The 15,586-nt window shown below is 40.2% G+C and overlaps 1 protein-coding gene across 1 annotated transcript in view; it reads left to right on the plus strand.

Moving 5' to 3' along the window:
* Nucleotides 1-15,586, plus strand: part of luzp2 (leucine zipper protein 2) — a gene marked incomplete at its 3' end in the record, with an annotated part of 78,494 nt that overhangs the window by 26,063 nt on the left and 36,845 nt on the right. The window contains exon 5 of the mRNA XM_008287893.1: nucleotides 1,369-1,431. Coding sequence (XP_008286115.1) covers nucleotides 1,369-1,431 — 63 coding nt within the window. The remainder of the gene's footprint in view (nucleotides 1-1,368; nucleotides 1,432-15,586) is intronic.

Below are 15,586 nucleotides of genomic sequence, written 5' to 3' on the forward strand. Positions count from 1 at the left end.
AACCCCAAATGAAATTCTCGTGCCAGATGTTGCTCAGACAAAACAAGATGACATAAGAAGTGCAGCCTTAAAGGAAGAAAAGCAACGAGATTTAGGTACATGACTGAAATAAAATGGATTTACAAATACAGCTTCAGATGTGCAGAAGTCACCATGCATCAATTAATGTGTCACAAGCAAACTTTATGCATCAGAAAATACGTTTTCCTCAACACATAACTGAGAATGCAGATTAATTTTACTAGAAAGTAGTTTCTGGGAGACTGGGCCAGCTGGTGGATGCTCTCAAAGAATTCAAATATCATGAAGAAGTGTGATGTTTATACTCGACTCATTACATGTAAATTAAAATGTAAAAAAAAAATCTATTCTAATTGTATGCCAAACAGCAAAGAAATAAAATTAATAAATCCAAATTTAAAAATGAAATAATGACAAATATTTCATTTTGAGTTTGAAAATTACTAAACAGTATAAATATTGTGTCTGTTGGTTTAATTTAGTTCATCAACAACTTTAATAAAGAAGAACGTCGTCCAGAAGATGATCATCGATAAAAACAACTTTTTTATTTCATAATATTCTGATTATTTGAGCTGCTTTAGTAGAATTTGACTCATTTGCACCTTTAATTTAATTCAAACAGCATTCTGCTCCTTTCTATTTTCTATATGCTTCCATGTCTCCCGTTCTCGGGGGCAGTGACGGTGATTGAACATGACCTTGGATGTTATCGTGGTCGACTCAGCGATGTGAGTCAACTGGTGTGTTCTAGTTCCCCAGGGCTGGCTCACTGGGAAAAATGGGAAAAATGTGGCTTTGAATCTTACTGGGAGCAGGAATGTAGTTTTTTACGACGTGGCACAGTCTTTACTTACTAAAATATAAAAGATATAAATCAAGATTTAAGGACAAGTCTGGCTGCATTCTCTGTTTCACTTATTATCAATGGATTCCACACAAAACAACACCATTAATTCCTGTTTGTGTGGCTTAACCCTGATGTACAACTTGTGTTTTTGTTCCATTGAGCTTCATTCAGATGTAAAAACCCATAAAAATAAAACAGTGACACATTTCTTCATTACCACAGAAGTGTGAATCTCCACTGGCGGGCTGTTTTAGAAGATTATTTAACACCTTTTTCTTCTGTGAAGGTATATATTTGTGACCCATTTTTAAAGATTTATGTCATCGGTAGGAATAAATGGGCTCTGAGCTGCGATTCAGAATCACCTTCGTTCGGTGTAATTAGCGCCACGTCCGCCGCCTAAATGATCACATTCAGCGCCCACAACTCCTACTGGAGACGCCAAACGTGCTCACAGGTGGATTCTGAGTGTGACCGTCTTTCTTTTCTGTCCGCAGATCAAATTTCTGAAAGTGGAGATGGAGAAGAAAACCAAAATCATCAAGGATCTACAGCAAGAGGTGAGTCTGGAGCCACGCATCCGTGAGGTTTATGTGAGGAACGGCGGAGGCAGGATTCGCTCTAATTCACTGATCAGAAACCCACTTTCCATGCCTTGTCTGTCTCCATTTCATTTAATGATTTTCTGTGTTTGCCAAATGCCTCCTGACAGTCCCAAAGGACTCGGGGCAGAGCTTGTTGATTTCAATCAAAGGTGGACATACGCTGGCATGAATATGTCTGTTTTTTTGTAAACACTGGAGCGTGTCTTTGATCATGATTGCGATCGTGACTGCTGCTGAAGAAATTTGGTCTGTGCGATGGATTTTATTTTTTTTCTCTCTCTTCTTGTTCAACATCGCTGCAAAAAAAAGAAAAAAAAAAGCTCATCTAAAAAGAAGTTTTCTCTCTTTGATTCCGAGGGTCTGACACCAAAATCTGACGTTTAGCGCTGACGCCTGAGACAGCCGGGAGAGAAAAAAAGTTCTGCTGGCAAATACTATTGTAGCTGCTCTGACACCACATTATCTACCGCTTTGCTTGTTATCTGTAGGAATAAAAAATAAATAAAACGCGTCTACAAAAAGGCTGCGAACAACATGGGCCCATTAAATGCAACACATGTGCAGCCGCCGCCTCTAAAGGTGTCGGGCCTCTAAAGTTGGTTGCTTCCATTACTTCTTTCTCCTTTTTTTTTTACCAGAGTGGTTTGTCTGTCAGCTACAGCAAAAAAAAAAAAGGAGGAAAATCTGTCAGAATGAAAGTTTTGCAGACGGCTCCTGACAAATGAAAAGACGCCATGCAGTGCCAGCCACTTAATTGATTTTACTGAATTTTACTCAGTTCGGTGTGTAATCTGGGAGAAAAAGCCGCCGTCTGAATGACATGAGACGGGCTTTTACACCACTTCTGACACCGATTGGAAAGCAAACACGAATTCTTTGAGCTCTTTCGAAGTGCGAGGCGCATTTTCAGGCAATTTTCTTGTCATCTGGAACTTTGATGACGTGACAAAAACTTTACATAATTTGCTTTTTCAGCCGAGGCTCCGTGAACTCTGCAGCACATCATACGTCGTGCTACAAACATTCAGGTTTACAGGTAAAGGTTGCTCATCAGTGCCACCTCCTGTATTTGTTTCCTTGAGGCCATTTAATTGCATCACGAGGAACGATGATGAAGAGGTTCTGGAAATTAGAACGCCATCTTGCTCGAGGAAAGCGCTTTTCACCAGATGTTCAAATTAATTTGAGACCAATTTTGACTAAACTCTGCTTTGGTAACGCGATCAAGTGCTGCAGCTGAAGAACCAAACAATGACATAATGACATCAATTTAGTGCCATCAAGCTGTTTGGAGAAGTACCTGCCAGAGGGCAGCCGACTGCGGAGCTATCAGAGGTATGGATGTAAACAACACAGTCGATCCCACAGGACGGACAGAATCAGCTCCATGGTTCTGCTGGTGGGTCCGGGTTGGGACGTGATGCTGTTAATATTCATAATTTTCAACTTGTCTAAACCACCGCTTTGGGTTTGACTTCACGGTAACCTTCTTAAACCAAGTGTCACTATTTCTTTTACATGTCGTCACCAAAACACAAGCTGCACACTAAGCTTCTAAAGTCCATGCTGATTCTGGGGTTTTGCTCACATTGTTCTTCACTGTGGGCTCAAGTTTCACTGCAGTAAACTCAGAAACTCCTGAACTTCTATGGAAAGAGCACAACTCGGACTGGAAGTAAAGAGAACTCAGAAATGCCGAAATCTACCGAGAGCAGATCATCCTCACAAAGTCAGCAACTGGGCTGGATGGAGGCTAGTGAAGGAGGCCACCAAGGTCCTCTAAAGGAGGTACTAGAAGGAGACTAGTGAGGGAGGCCACCAAGACGCCTACAACTCCTCTGAAGGAGTTACAAGAAGGAGACTAAAAGAGACTAGTAAGGGAGGCCATCAAGATATGTATGAGTCTTCTGAAGGAGTAGCAAGAAGACTAGTGAAGGAGGCCACCAAGACACCTATGACTCCTCTGAAGACATTACAAGCTTCAATGACGGAGATGGTAGAGACTGTTCATACAACAACTGTTGCCTGTTCATTTCTCATCAAAGCTTTATGGCTTTAAGGGACAAAGATCAAGAAACTGCTGAAAGAAAAACAGACTTAATCTGAACTTGAGTTCACCAGAAGGCATGTGGGAGACTCTGAAGTCAACTGAAAGTAGGTTCTTTGGTCTAATGTGACTAAAATTGAGCTGGAACTCGATGCTTCGTTTGTCAGACACCAAACCCTGTACATGGTCACATCCTCATTGTTAGCATGGCGGTGACAGCATCATGGTGCTTCTGGGTAGCAGGTCCCTGGATGGCTTCATGAACCAGGTTCCATGGGGTTCTGGGATGTTTTTTTTTACTCCTTGTTTTGCTGCACCTGTTTCCTAAACCAGTTGTTTTAAATTCTCTTCATTTTCTGTTTTATTGAGCTGATTCATCAACAAATACAAAAACAAACGAGTGAATTTAGAGCTCAAGGAGTAGCACCGAAGACGAAGGAGGTTGAGTTTCAGCAAAACTGTGTAAAGAGCTAAAATCTACAAACAAACATCCTGCCTTGATTTTTCCTTGTCGTGTTACACAACAGATCCTGACCCTCACCCACATTCTAGCTTCTGTCCTTGTTTATTTCTTGCGGTTTGTCGATGCGTCTCTGACTCACACGTCTACAGTGAACGCTATCGTAGCATCAATGACTTTCATTGTAGCGCGCTACAGAAAAGGATAAAATACCTCCAGAAGATAAGGCGTGAAGCGTATTCTAGTTCATTAGTGCATTTAGAAGATCCTATCTGAGGTCCCGGGGAGTTTAAATGAACGTCTGTGGATGTTATACGTTGAATCCGTTCTTGCGTGCTGGAGTCTGCGGGCGGTAATCAGAGGTACAGTAAATGCAGAGACACTCGTACAATCAATCAAGTGATTTTCACAGCGGGAGCTTGCTGGTGTTGGCACCACTGTGCAGCGGATCAGTTTAACCGACTAAATGACCCATAAAGGAAGCCATGATTTGACTTTGTAATGAACGATTAGAGATTCCTTTACTCCTAAGCGACGTCTTGGCTTTTTTTTTTTTGGGAATAGAATAAATCCTGAGGCGGCCGCGACAGAACGATCCGCCGTCGATCACAATCAGCTTCTGCACGGTTCTGTGTTTTTACATGTTGTGATCCCGGCCTCCCGCTAAACCTCATTAACATAAGCCCGATCGTCAATGCACGCGCTAATCTTGCCAAAGCAAAGAGCCGGCGAACAGCTCTGCCAACTCCAATCGGAGTTAACTCGGCTGCAATTGACGGAACTCGAAAAAATTTGCAGCACTTGTGTTTTTTTTTTCTTCCATGTAAATGCTTTGTGCACAAGATTATTTACTCAGATCTACAGCGCAGGCGGGAAGTTTATGGACCCGCTGCTTAGCGACCGTAGCGCTGACATTTCGCCTGATCTACATATCTGGGAAAGCGGCCCCGTAGGTTTGATAAGCCGTCCTAATCAGATACAGAAAGGGTCGTCCGTGGTCAATGGAAGCCCGGGAACTTCTCCGACATCTGTGCCACTCTGACATTTAAGTCATGGCTACATGCGGGGAATCATGAGAAACATTTCCCTGCATCTATTACACTGCTGTGTGTGAATCCTGTGCGCAGAAACCCAAAGGTCAAAAACGGTCAAGCATTATCATTTTACTACCTTCACAGTCTATTCTGCTCAGCGCTCTCTCAGCGCCGCCGCCGCAAACCTCCGTCGGGATTTTCCTGAAACGTATCAGGAGATAATTCTGAGTTCTTTGTCTCCCGTCCGTATCTGTAATTAATTGCATTATTCTAATAAGGAAATCAATATGGGTTTTTTTTTTTTTTTTCCCCTCCAATCTTCTTCCCGACCAGAAGCAGATAGCAGACGCAGCAAAACTCCTCGCGAGCAGCTCCGACTAAAAAGCATCACTTCTTCTTTTGAGAATATTAATGAGCGCCGGTTACATCACATCACTCTATGCCTATTATTTTATGTTAATCATTAGTCGAGGAATATTTTTACACAGTTTCCAGCTTATTAGGTGCACCTATTTAAAACTGCTGCAGCCCTGCGGTAAATTCCACCTTCATGGATTTATTTATTTTAATTTTTATTTATGTATTTTTTTAACCAATCCCAGTGAGGTCAGCAACCTCGTTTTGCAGCAGCGCTAAAGTTTCAGACGCTGCAGTCTAACTCCTGGCACAACAATAAAAGAATAAAATTAAAGGTTTAAGGAAAACAGAAGGTACAAAACAGGCTTAAAATGAGCCTTAAAAAAACAGAACTGACAATTAATCCAAGGGTCATTTTACCTGTAGAGTTCATATTAGCCTTGAATTAAAGTTTTAGGTCTGTTTACGAGCAAAACTCTTTCCTGAATTGCCTCCTTACACAACTCAACTGGATCCTAAACGTAATTCTGCTCGATTTTGTTTGTTTGTAATGTTCCACAAATTTAAATCAACTTTTATTTATTTTTGCGTCACTGTTGGTCCTTTTCAGCCTCAAACGTGTCGGGAAAGGGTCGTATGTCTTTAAATTTAAAGATGTTATTGATTAAATGTTAAGAGATAAATTGTTGTTGATAATTCAACCAATTAAAACTATACTAACCGAAAAGCTAACTGTAGTACCTGGCTGCACCACCAGGTGGAGCCTCTCGTTTGTGTTGAATAGTTTAGTCCAGCTCTGTGTTGGCAACTCCAGAGCATTCTGGGGGTTTGACTAGCAACGGGCACCATGACGTAGACTTATGTGGCCGCTAATGACTTCTGACTAAAGCTCATTCAGTTAAGACGAATTTCTAACGAGTGGCTAGCATAGATAAGCTGATTGGTCGCCAAATGTCACATGTTTGTGGTTTATAATAGCTGTGGCAGCGTATGGATTTGTCCACTGTACATGTTAATATGAGCTGTTAGCTGATGTGACTTCAACCTAAACCGTAACGTTCGTCTTAACCGAGTAGTTTTGGCACCTCAGCCTAATTAAACAGCAACAGAAAACCTAATTTACACGAAGTTTAAATCTAAGAGTCCCACATATGACGCAAACCCTGATCTCTTGAGTCAAAGTCTTAACTTATATTTTTATTTCCTACAACGTCACAGACTTAGCTTTTGGTGAGACGACACATGCTTCAGCAAAATACTTGCATTTCTTTTCAAATGTAAATGAAAATGCAGATTGTTTGTATAAAATGTTCTATGAGAATAACGTTACCATCCAGTCGCGTTCCGAAACGTCTTTTGGAACATTTCTAGCTGCTGCTTTGCTGGACTTTCCTCATTGTTAATCAGGTCAATGTTCTTTAAGAACAACTGAATGCACAAACTCAGGATTTAAAGCAGATATTTATATATATATTACCATAACACACTGTCCGTCAGCGTCAAGAACTCATGACCGCTTATCCAACATGGCCGCCGTCTGCACAGGATGCAGTCAGGTGGAACTTTATTTAACTGTTGTTTTAGAGGTTTCAGTTTGAATCAACTTCTCTTGTACCGACCAAATATTAGAAACAGCTTTCTTTATGACTTAAACGTCTTATAATCTTCATAAAAGTAGGATTTATTGTGTTAATTCTGTGTACCTAATAAAGCGGTGTACTGAGCTAAAACTTGCCGCTTTGTTCTCACAACAACGCCGTCATTCAGACTCCTGTGGTCATCCGGCGCCAATCCCCGACGAAGCCCAAAGCGGCGGCGGCGGCGGCGGCGGTGGCGTAAGCCCAAACGCGTCCTTTTGTTTACAGCAGCATTAGCTCCTAAAATGTGCTTTTATGTGGCACAACGCTGCGAATTGTGAATTGTGTCGTGTCAGCGGGGAAGCTTTACGGCCGCAATCCACTGTGAAGTCATTATCAATGATTTGTTTTCGGGGCTTATTATGAGCGTTTTGAGGCAGAGTGATTTACGGGCCGACTTGGATCCTGCTGGGATTCATCAGGTTCTCGCTGAGTATCGTAATAGACAGCTTTGCTCCGCTCTCGGCTTCCTCGCCGCTGATGCTGATGTTTTGTTTTTTTCCAGACTAAAATGGCTTCCCGTCATTGTCTTCTCCCTTTCATGTCTTCCTGATGTAATTTCACCGGCTAAATGGCAGGAAACCAAAAAAAAACCCCATGCATCAGGGGCATTTACCGGATCTCTGTGCGCTGCTCTTAACGGGAAGAAAAGTGACAAGAAACCGAAGTAGGCGGAAAATGTGCGTCACCGTCGTGAACAAAGCAGATGAAGTTAACGGAGGCTTAATATTATGGTCTGGCAGGCGACGCAGCTCCTCTTCTTCTGCGTTTTGTTGTTGGAGGACCTGCTGATCGATGCCGTAAACTCCCTCGTTCATGATCATCAGAAAGCGATGAGGGCAGAACATTAAAAGTGGCTTTTATTGAGCTTTAAAGCGATTCGAGCTCGGCGGAATCTGCACAAGAAAGCTGGAGACTGAATGTTTCCCTAAATGGCCAATTTATGAGTAAACTTACTTTAATAAACACAGATTTTATTTTTTTATTTCTCTGCACAACAGCTGCGCGTCTTTACGCCTCGAACACGGAGGAGCTAATTCCACACGCGTGATCGCCAACACGCGTCAGGACCACAAGTCTGGAGGTTGAAGTGAAACGAGTCGGGCGACGGCGTGCGATGTCACTTCTCTTTTTTTTTTTTGTCCGAGCGATGCGGAGGCTGATCGATTGCACTCGTGTATCACAGACAGCAGGCTCGACTCGTTACGCAAGAGCGATGATGGACTCGACACCCGACAAGAATAACAGCGTTTGTTATAAATGGAGCCGGTCCGGTCCGACGGCGCCAAAGTCCGCTAAAATATAATGATACAATTATGTGTATTTGTATTTTGCTGACAGGGCAGAACATTCATCACTCAGCGTGTGACGGCCGGGTGAGGATGAGTCACCTCAGCGTGGACGTCCTGGTTTCATTTAGCAGCTTTGGGACATTTTACAGCATCATTTTTGCAGCTTGTTGCTCCTTAAACTACAAAAAAATCCATGTTTTCTCTCCTTCATTCCAACATTAATTCATATTAATGACTTTTAGAGCTAAAATTATGCCGTAATAATGAGAGATTTTATTCGTAAGCGCCTTTCTTGACACCCAAGGTCGCTTTGCAAGAAACAAATTCGACCGTAATTCGCCCTTAAAATCAAAAAGCAAAGCAAAAAATTTAAATAAAATCAACTTTGCTGTTATATTGTAGATTGAACTTGTTGAAAATTAGTTTAATAAGTGCACAAAAAGTCTAATTTAAATTGCATTTGTCCAATATCTACATGCAGGTCGACAAATGCGGAAGAAAATAAGAGTTTAACGAAACGTGTTAGAATTATTCACCAGACCTTCACAGGTCATTTCCATACAAAGACCTTTGTTTTGTGTTTTTAACATCAATTTTTAAGGTTTTTTTTTAAAACACGAGAGCATAAAACCAACATTTATTCTGTAAAACTGTAAAAGAATCACATTTTTCTACATAAAACTTCAGTTTTATTCATCATTCTGCAGAAACAACATCTCAGTTTAGTTCATGTATGAAAATATTTTGATGGCAGCAAAGAAATTAACTAAAAAACCAACAGACAGACTTCATATATGCTGAAGTTATTCCACTCTGACGGCGTTTTCTCCTCGTGTTTTGACTTTCAATCCAAAATATAATAAAAAACTGTATTATTTCTATACCAAAAAACAACCAAATATTCCATCCTGCAGCGATCTTTGAATATAAATCAGCAAAACTGAAGATTCTGGTTCATATATATGTTAATTATTTCAGATAAAAACGTGCATTTCATCAGTTTATTTCAAAAACAGTAAACATGCAAGAAGCAAAACAATCTTCAGACATGATCGGGCAGATATTTTACTGTTTTAATATAACTCATGGACTTGAACACATCTCTGAGAAAATGATGCATTCAGGCTTTTCTTCCGCGGTCGTCCAGATGTCAGGACGGCGTGTGCATGTTCAAGAGATGTAAAATAAAATCAGATTCAAACGTCTGCAGCTGCAGATGGAGGAGAAGTAACACGAGAATATGGCAGCTGTAAACTATACGTCTGAGCCAGATGAGCGCTGAACAACCTGGAAGGAAAACACAACAGAGCAGCAACAAAATCATCCCAACGACAAAACCAATCCCCAAAGTCCCTGTTTTTATATTTTTCCTGCTTTGACACTCGCTGGCAGATTTGAAAGTCATGTTAACTTTTAAAAAAAAACTCCATTATCAGACTCAGAAACTGTAAATCTATAAAGAATCCTTGGATGTTCACCTTTCTGGAGGTCCTTGAACTACTCATTTGTGACTCAGGCTTGAAAAACTTCAGCAAACCGCAGCCTAACACTGTTTTTTATTCCACATCGCTTTTTTAAAAATGCTAAAAAATAAACCATCAGCTCAAACCTGATTCTGTAAAAAACTAAAAATTCTGTGTTCCTCAACACAACTGTGAAGATATTAGTGACTCGGCTGCGACTGAAACTCACGTCGCAAAAATTAAGAGAGTTTGCAGCTGAATTAGACTGAACTGCAGGCTGTGTGTCAGAGAAAACAGGACAGAAATACGCAAACGAACCTAAAATACAAGCAGTAAAATATCTGTAAAGTGTAGAGTCACCGTTGTTGGGAACACGTGTGGACACTTGGAAAAATGCTGTACATGCTAAGTTTTTTTTTTGATTTTTGTAAAAGACAAAATCAAAACATTAAACTTAAATTAAACTTAAACTATTTCTATGCTGTAGGCAAGCATTTCTGAGCTCTCTGTTCCTATAGATGTGCAGGACTTGTGAAAAATGAACCCACAGTGAGGAAAAATGAGACCGAAGCAAATTAAAAAAAACACCCAGAACCTGCTCAGAAATAGAAACGAGGAAATAAGCAGCAGCTCATGAGCAATCAGCTGATGACATTTTAATAAGACCACCTCCACAATCAGCACCTATTGAGTCACAGAATCACTGAGATAAGTCAAATAAACGAGGCTCTGATTTGGTGAATAAAACTTTGATGGAGTTCAAACCGTCTGCAGACGCGTTTCCTGTCCGCCTTCGATGCGTCGCCGTTGCTTCACGTGTTGCCCGAGCGGCTCTGACCGCGGCTCTGTGCTCACATCGATCAGGGAGGGAAACCCAGAGCGCCTGTCGATGAGTGCCTGGAGAAAACACACACTTCAGTCGGCCTGACAGCAGCTCGACGCTCCGACGCCTCTCCGGGTTAACAGACTGTCTGTGCTGCTCCGTCAGCTCGTCCAGGGCGACGCTGCACCTCCAACGTTTGCTCATTTATATCACAAAAACACTCCTTTTCTTTCTGCTGCTTCCTCTGCTTGTAAACGGAGAAGCACTGCAGCCGTCTCTCCTGCAGCGTCCAGATCGATTCTGCAAGAAGTAAAAACGTGGATGCATTTCTGCAGGTTTATCAATCGAGAAGGAATCACTTTTTATTTAAACCCTATCCAGGACTTTCATGTTGCCGTATGTAGAAGGTCTTTGAGGGTCAAGAAAGAATCTGTGCAAAATATTTGTTGGTATTCATTGTAGACTTTTGCAAATTGACGTATTTTTGGTTCCAAATGCATGACAAATGTTCAGCTTTTTATATTAAAAAACATCTTCAGAAATAAATAAAACCAACACCTGTCACCTAAACCAAAAGTCCTGAACAGGGTTAAAGGTGAAATGCATCACAGATTTCATTCTTCAACAGATTCTTGTTGCGTTTTGGTGCAGTTTTGTTTTGATTTCTGCAGAAAGAGAGCAGTCACAGCAAGATTAGCTTCATTTTTCTCAGTGGTTAGCATCGTTAGCGCCTCGCAGCTAGAAGGTCGCCGGTTGGCGTTCCGGTCCATGGAAGCCAGGGCTTTGTGGAGCCAGGACTAGCGGACGTAGTGATGTTGCAGGTTTTTGACACTTCGGGTTGGCTTCATTTTTCAGGGCCGGTTGCTTCGTCCATCTTTTATACAGTCTATGATAAAGACGCGCCACCACAGATTTTAAAATAGAAACTGCATACGTGTAGTTTGTCATAATTATGCAGCATTTATTCAAAGACAGCGACTTAAAACCGACTTTATTTAGAATTTCGAGGCTCCAGCAGAGAAAGAAAGCGACACGGAGTCACTGGTCGGAGGCTGAGTGTTGGTTTCTGTGTGATCTGAAGCCTTTTGTGATCCGGCTGCAAACTTTCTCAGAAGATTCATCATCAGCTGGCGCGACGCACGACGTCAGGACGTCAGGACGAGCCAAACGGTTTCCTAACGTTGTTTTTAATTGATAACCCACAGCGAGGGGGTTTAGCAAAGACAGCCGAGGCCCGATTAAAACCTTCTGCACAAACACGACGAGCAGAGAGAAAAAAAAGAGGCTGTTTGGAGGATATTCAAATCACGGAGTACAGTCATTCTGGCCCGGCTTGTCTGTAATGAAAATCTGGAGTGGCAGGTAAAGCGCTCGGTGTGGGCTCAGTGTCTGGCGCTAACAGGAGGGCGGGTTCTGTTCTGGGACCCGGAGGGCGGATTGCATTCAATCTGCATTTCCTCCCCACGCTGCCAAACTGCTGCAACGTGCAAAAAGACAAATTGCAGTTACAGAAAACAGCCAATACAGCAAGTTTGGGTTTTTATTTTTTTTATTTACAGGTAATATTTCTCACTTTCAGAACCGCTCCATTTATTATTCTTATAGCCTCAGATTGTCCAATTAGTTTGGGACCGTAAACCATTTTGGAGGCTGCATTAGGAATCACAGAAATCTGTTTTCGCAGCGTGTAGACGCAGCGTTTGCTCCATTTATTATGAAAAAACAACCTCCTGCAGCTGATGCAGGTGGAAGCACCTGGAACGCTGCCACGCTCCGGCTGTCCGTCTTCGTTTTCACTACATGACAATCAGGAAAAAGCTGCTTTTTTTTTTCCATCTCTGGCAGCGAGCAGCGACATAAACAGCCCGAAATATCCCAAAACCCACAGACACAGATTCCAGAGATGAAAGTCGGCGTTGCTCCCGTTCCGTACGCCTCCACCATGTATATTAAGACTACAGTAACTTAAAATAAACCGCGCTGCGCTTCGTCTAATTATAGCGAGCTGGAAACTTTCCACGTTTGGAGCTCATCTGAGGGGAAAAGATGTCGTAAATTTAGCTAAAAGTGTAACTTGGGTTACATGTTAAGAGCATTTAAATGGATAATTATCAATCTGAAGGGCGTAAATGTCGTCTAGTTGAAGCCTCTCGACCCCATGAAGCAGTTTTCTTTTTTGCTCCCGTCAAAATAAAATCCTTCACCTCTACGGAAACAGAACAACCACGACTAGACGTAGAAAGAGTCTCCTGTGCAATATGACACAGTTATAATGCTATAAATGATAAGAAATGGAGGGGAAATAGATAATTATTATAGTTGTTTCTTTACATAAATGAGAAAACTAGATTCCAGCTTGTTTTTCATGGTGTCCAGATGTTTTCAGCAGCAGAATGAACACGACTTCTCTACAAACTATAGACAATTTACTATTTATATTTTAGGTTTATAATCGTCTTCTATCTAAACACAGCCTGCAGTTCAACCCAGTTCGGCTGAAAACGCTCAGAATTTTTGTCACGTTTCTGTTGATCACAGAAAAATGGTTTCATGGTTGTTTTACAGATTTTTTTTGGTTTTAAACAGAATCTAGTTCGAGATACTCGTTTATTTTTGGTAACTTTTTTAGTTTCTTCTGAAACAGAACGACATTCGCCTGAAAGACGAAGAACTCCGGATGTCTCCAGGTGATATAAACACTGAAGGAACTTCTACGTGTTGTAGATATTTTAATTTAATTTAATTGTCTCCTGTCTGCTCTGTGGAAACACTGCCTGCAGTTCAGCTGAAAACTGATTGATTTTTATTTTTTGTCACGTGACTGTTGATCGCAGATGAATCACAAATGCATTCCTGGTTGCGTCAAGGAGCACAGAATTTTTAGTTTTTATCAGAATCAGAGTATTGTAAATTGTTTATTTTTGACAAATTTTTTAACTGGAGAATATCGCGATTTTGTTGAAAAAAATCACTATTTTAAGCTCAAGTGAATTTTCCAGACAGAATAATTCTTGAAGAGTTATTTTTAACTCTAGAATAAAGTGCTTTAAAGGAAAAAAATAAAATAAAATCACAATGTTCAGCTTAAGTATAGTTTCCAGACAGAACAGCTCTTGAACATTAACCTTTATGTGATGTTTGGGGTCAAATTTGACCCGTTTTAACATTTGACTGCAGTAAAAACACCATAAATGTCATTTAGCCTGAAATCTGATGACTTTTTCTACTATTTATTTTATTTTCTATTTTTTAATAGTCACTTTTTACTTGAAAAAGAAAAGAATTGTAAATTTGTACACATGGAAGTTTTTGTAATTTACTCTTTTTTTCCTGCTTGCTTATTTTTTTGTATATTCTTATATGATTATTTCTTTTGTGCGCTTGCTACGGTGATTAAAACAATTTTTCTTGTGGATCATTAAAGTTTAAAATACACAAAAATTAAAATATTTTTGTACACTGAGTCTGTTTCGGGTTAAAATTTGACCCGTTTTGACATCTGACAGCATTAAAAAAAAATGCCCTCAACATCTTTTAACCTGATTACTTTTCATAAAATGACCCAAAATACACAAAAATGAAAATATTTTGCTACAGATGCTACAAAATGTGACCCATATATCCCTTGAGATGGATTTTAGATCTACCAGTGTGGGTCAAATTAAGGAAAACGGTGGTTTGAAGCTGTACAGGTCGTGTTTTATGTGTATTTTTATTTTTCTTTAGACATCCTAAACAGATGTGTAGCTTAAAATGTGGCGTAGACATTTACTATGAGGGAATTCTCCACATCTGAGGGTTAAAAATCCCACTCAGTAACCTTTTGACCTTTANGTTGAAGCCTCTCGACCCCATGAAGCCGTTTTCTTTTTTGCTCCCGTCAAAATAAAATCCTTCACCTCTACGGAAACAGAACAACCACGACTAGATGTAGAAAGAGTCTCCTGTGCAGTATGACACAGTTATAAAGCTATATATCATAAAAAATGGAGGGAAAATAGATAATTATGATAGTTGTTTCTTTACATAAATGAGAAAACTAGAATCCAGCTTGTTTTTCATGGTGTCCAGATGTTTTCAGCAGCAGAATAAACATTACATATTTTACTATTTATATTTTAGGTTTATGATCGTCTTCTATCTAAACACAGCCTGCAGTTCAACCCAGTTCGGCTGAAAACGCTCAGAGTTTTTGTCACGTTACTGTTGATCTCAGAAAAACGGTTTCATGGTTGTTACAGATTTTTTTTTGTTTTTTCACAGAATCTGGTTCAAGATGCTCGTTTATTTTTGGTAACTTTTTAAATTTCTTCGAAAACAGAACAACATTCGCTTGAAAGACGAAGAACTCCGGATGTCTCTCGGTGGTTTAAACACTGAAGGAACTTCTACATATTATAGATATTTTAATTTAATTTAATTGTCTCGTGTCTGCTCTGTGGAAACACTGCCTGCAGTTCAGCTGAAAACTGATATATTTTTATTTTTTGTCACATGACTGTTGATCACAGATGAATCACGAATGGTTTCCTGGTTACATCAAGGAGCGCAAAATTTTTTGTTTTTATCAGAATATTTTTAATGGAATTTTGTTGAAATCACAATTTCAAACTTAAGTGAAGTTTCCAGACAGAACAGTTCTTGAACATTAACCTTTATGTAAAGTTTGGGGTCAAATTTGACCCGTTTTGACATTTAACAGCATTAAAAATACCCTAAATGTCTTTTAACCTGATTACTTTTCCTAAAATAACCCAAAATACACAGAAATTAAAATATTTTGATACAGATGCTACAAAATGTGACCCGTATATCCCTTGAGATGGATTTTAGATCTACCTGTGTGGGTCAAATTAAGGAAAATGGTGTTTTGAAGCTGTATAGGCCGTGTTTTGTGTGTATTTTTTATTTTTATTTAGACATCCTAACCAGATGTGTAGCTTAAAATGTGGCGTGGACACTGACTATGAGGGAATTCTCCACATCTGAGGGTTAAA

The sequence above is a fragment of the Stegastes partitus genome, unplaced genomic scaffold (genome assembly GCF_000690725.1).
Source record: "Stegastes partitus isolate 25-593 unplaced genomic scaffold, Stegastes_partitus-1.0.2 Scaffold527, whole genome shotgun sequence".
Lineage (NCBI taxonomy): Eukaryota > Metazoa > Chordata > Actinopteri > Pomacentridae > Stegastes > Stegastes partitus.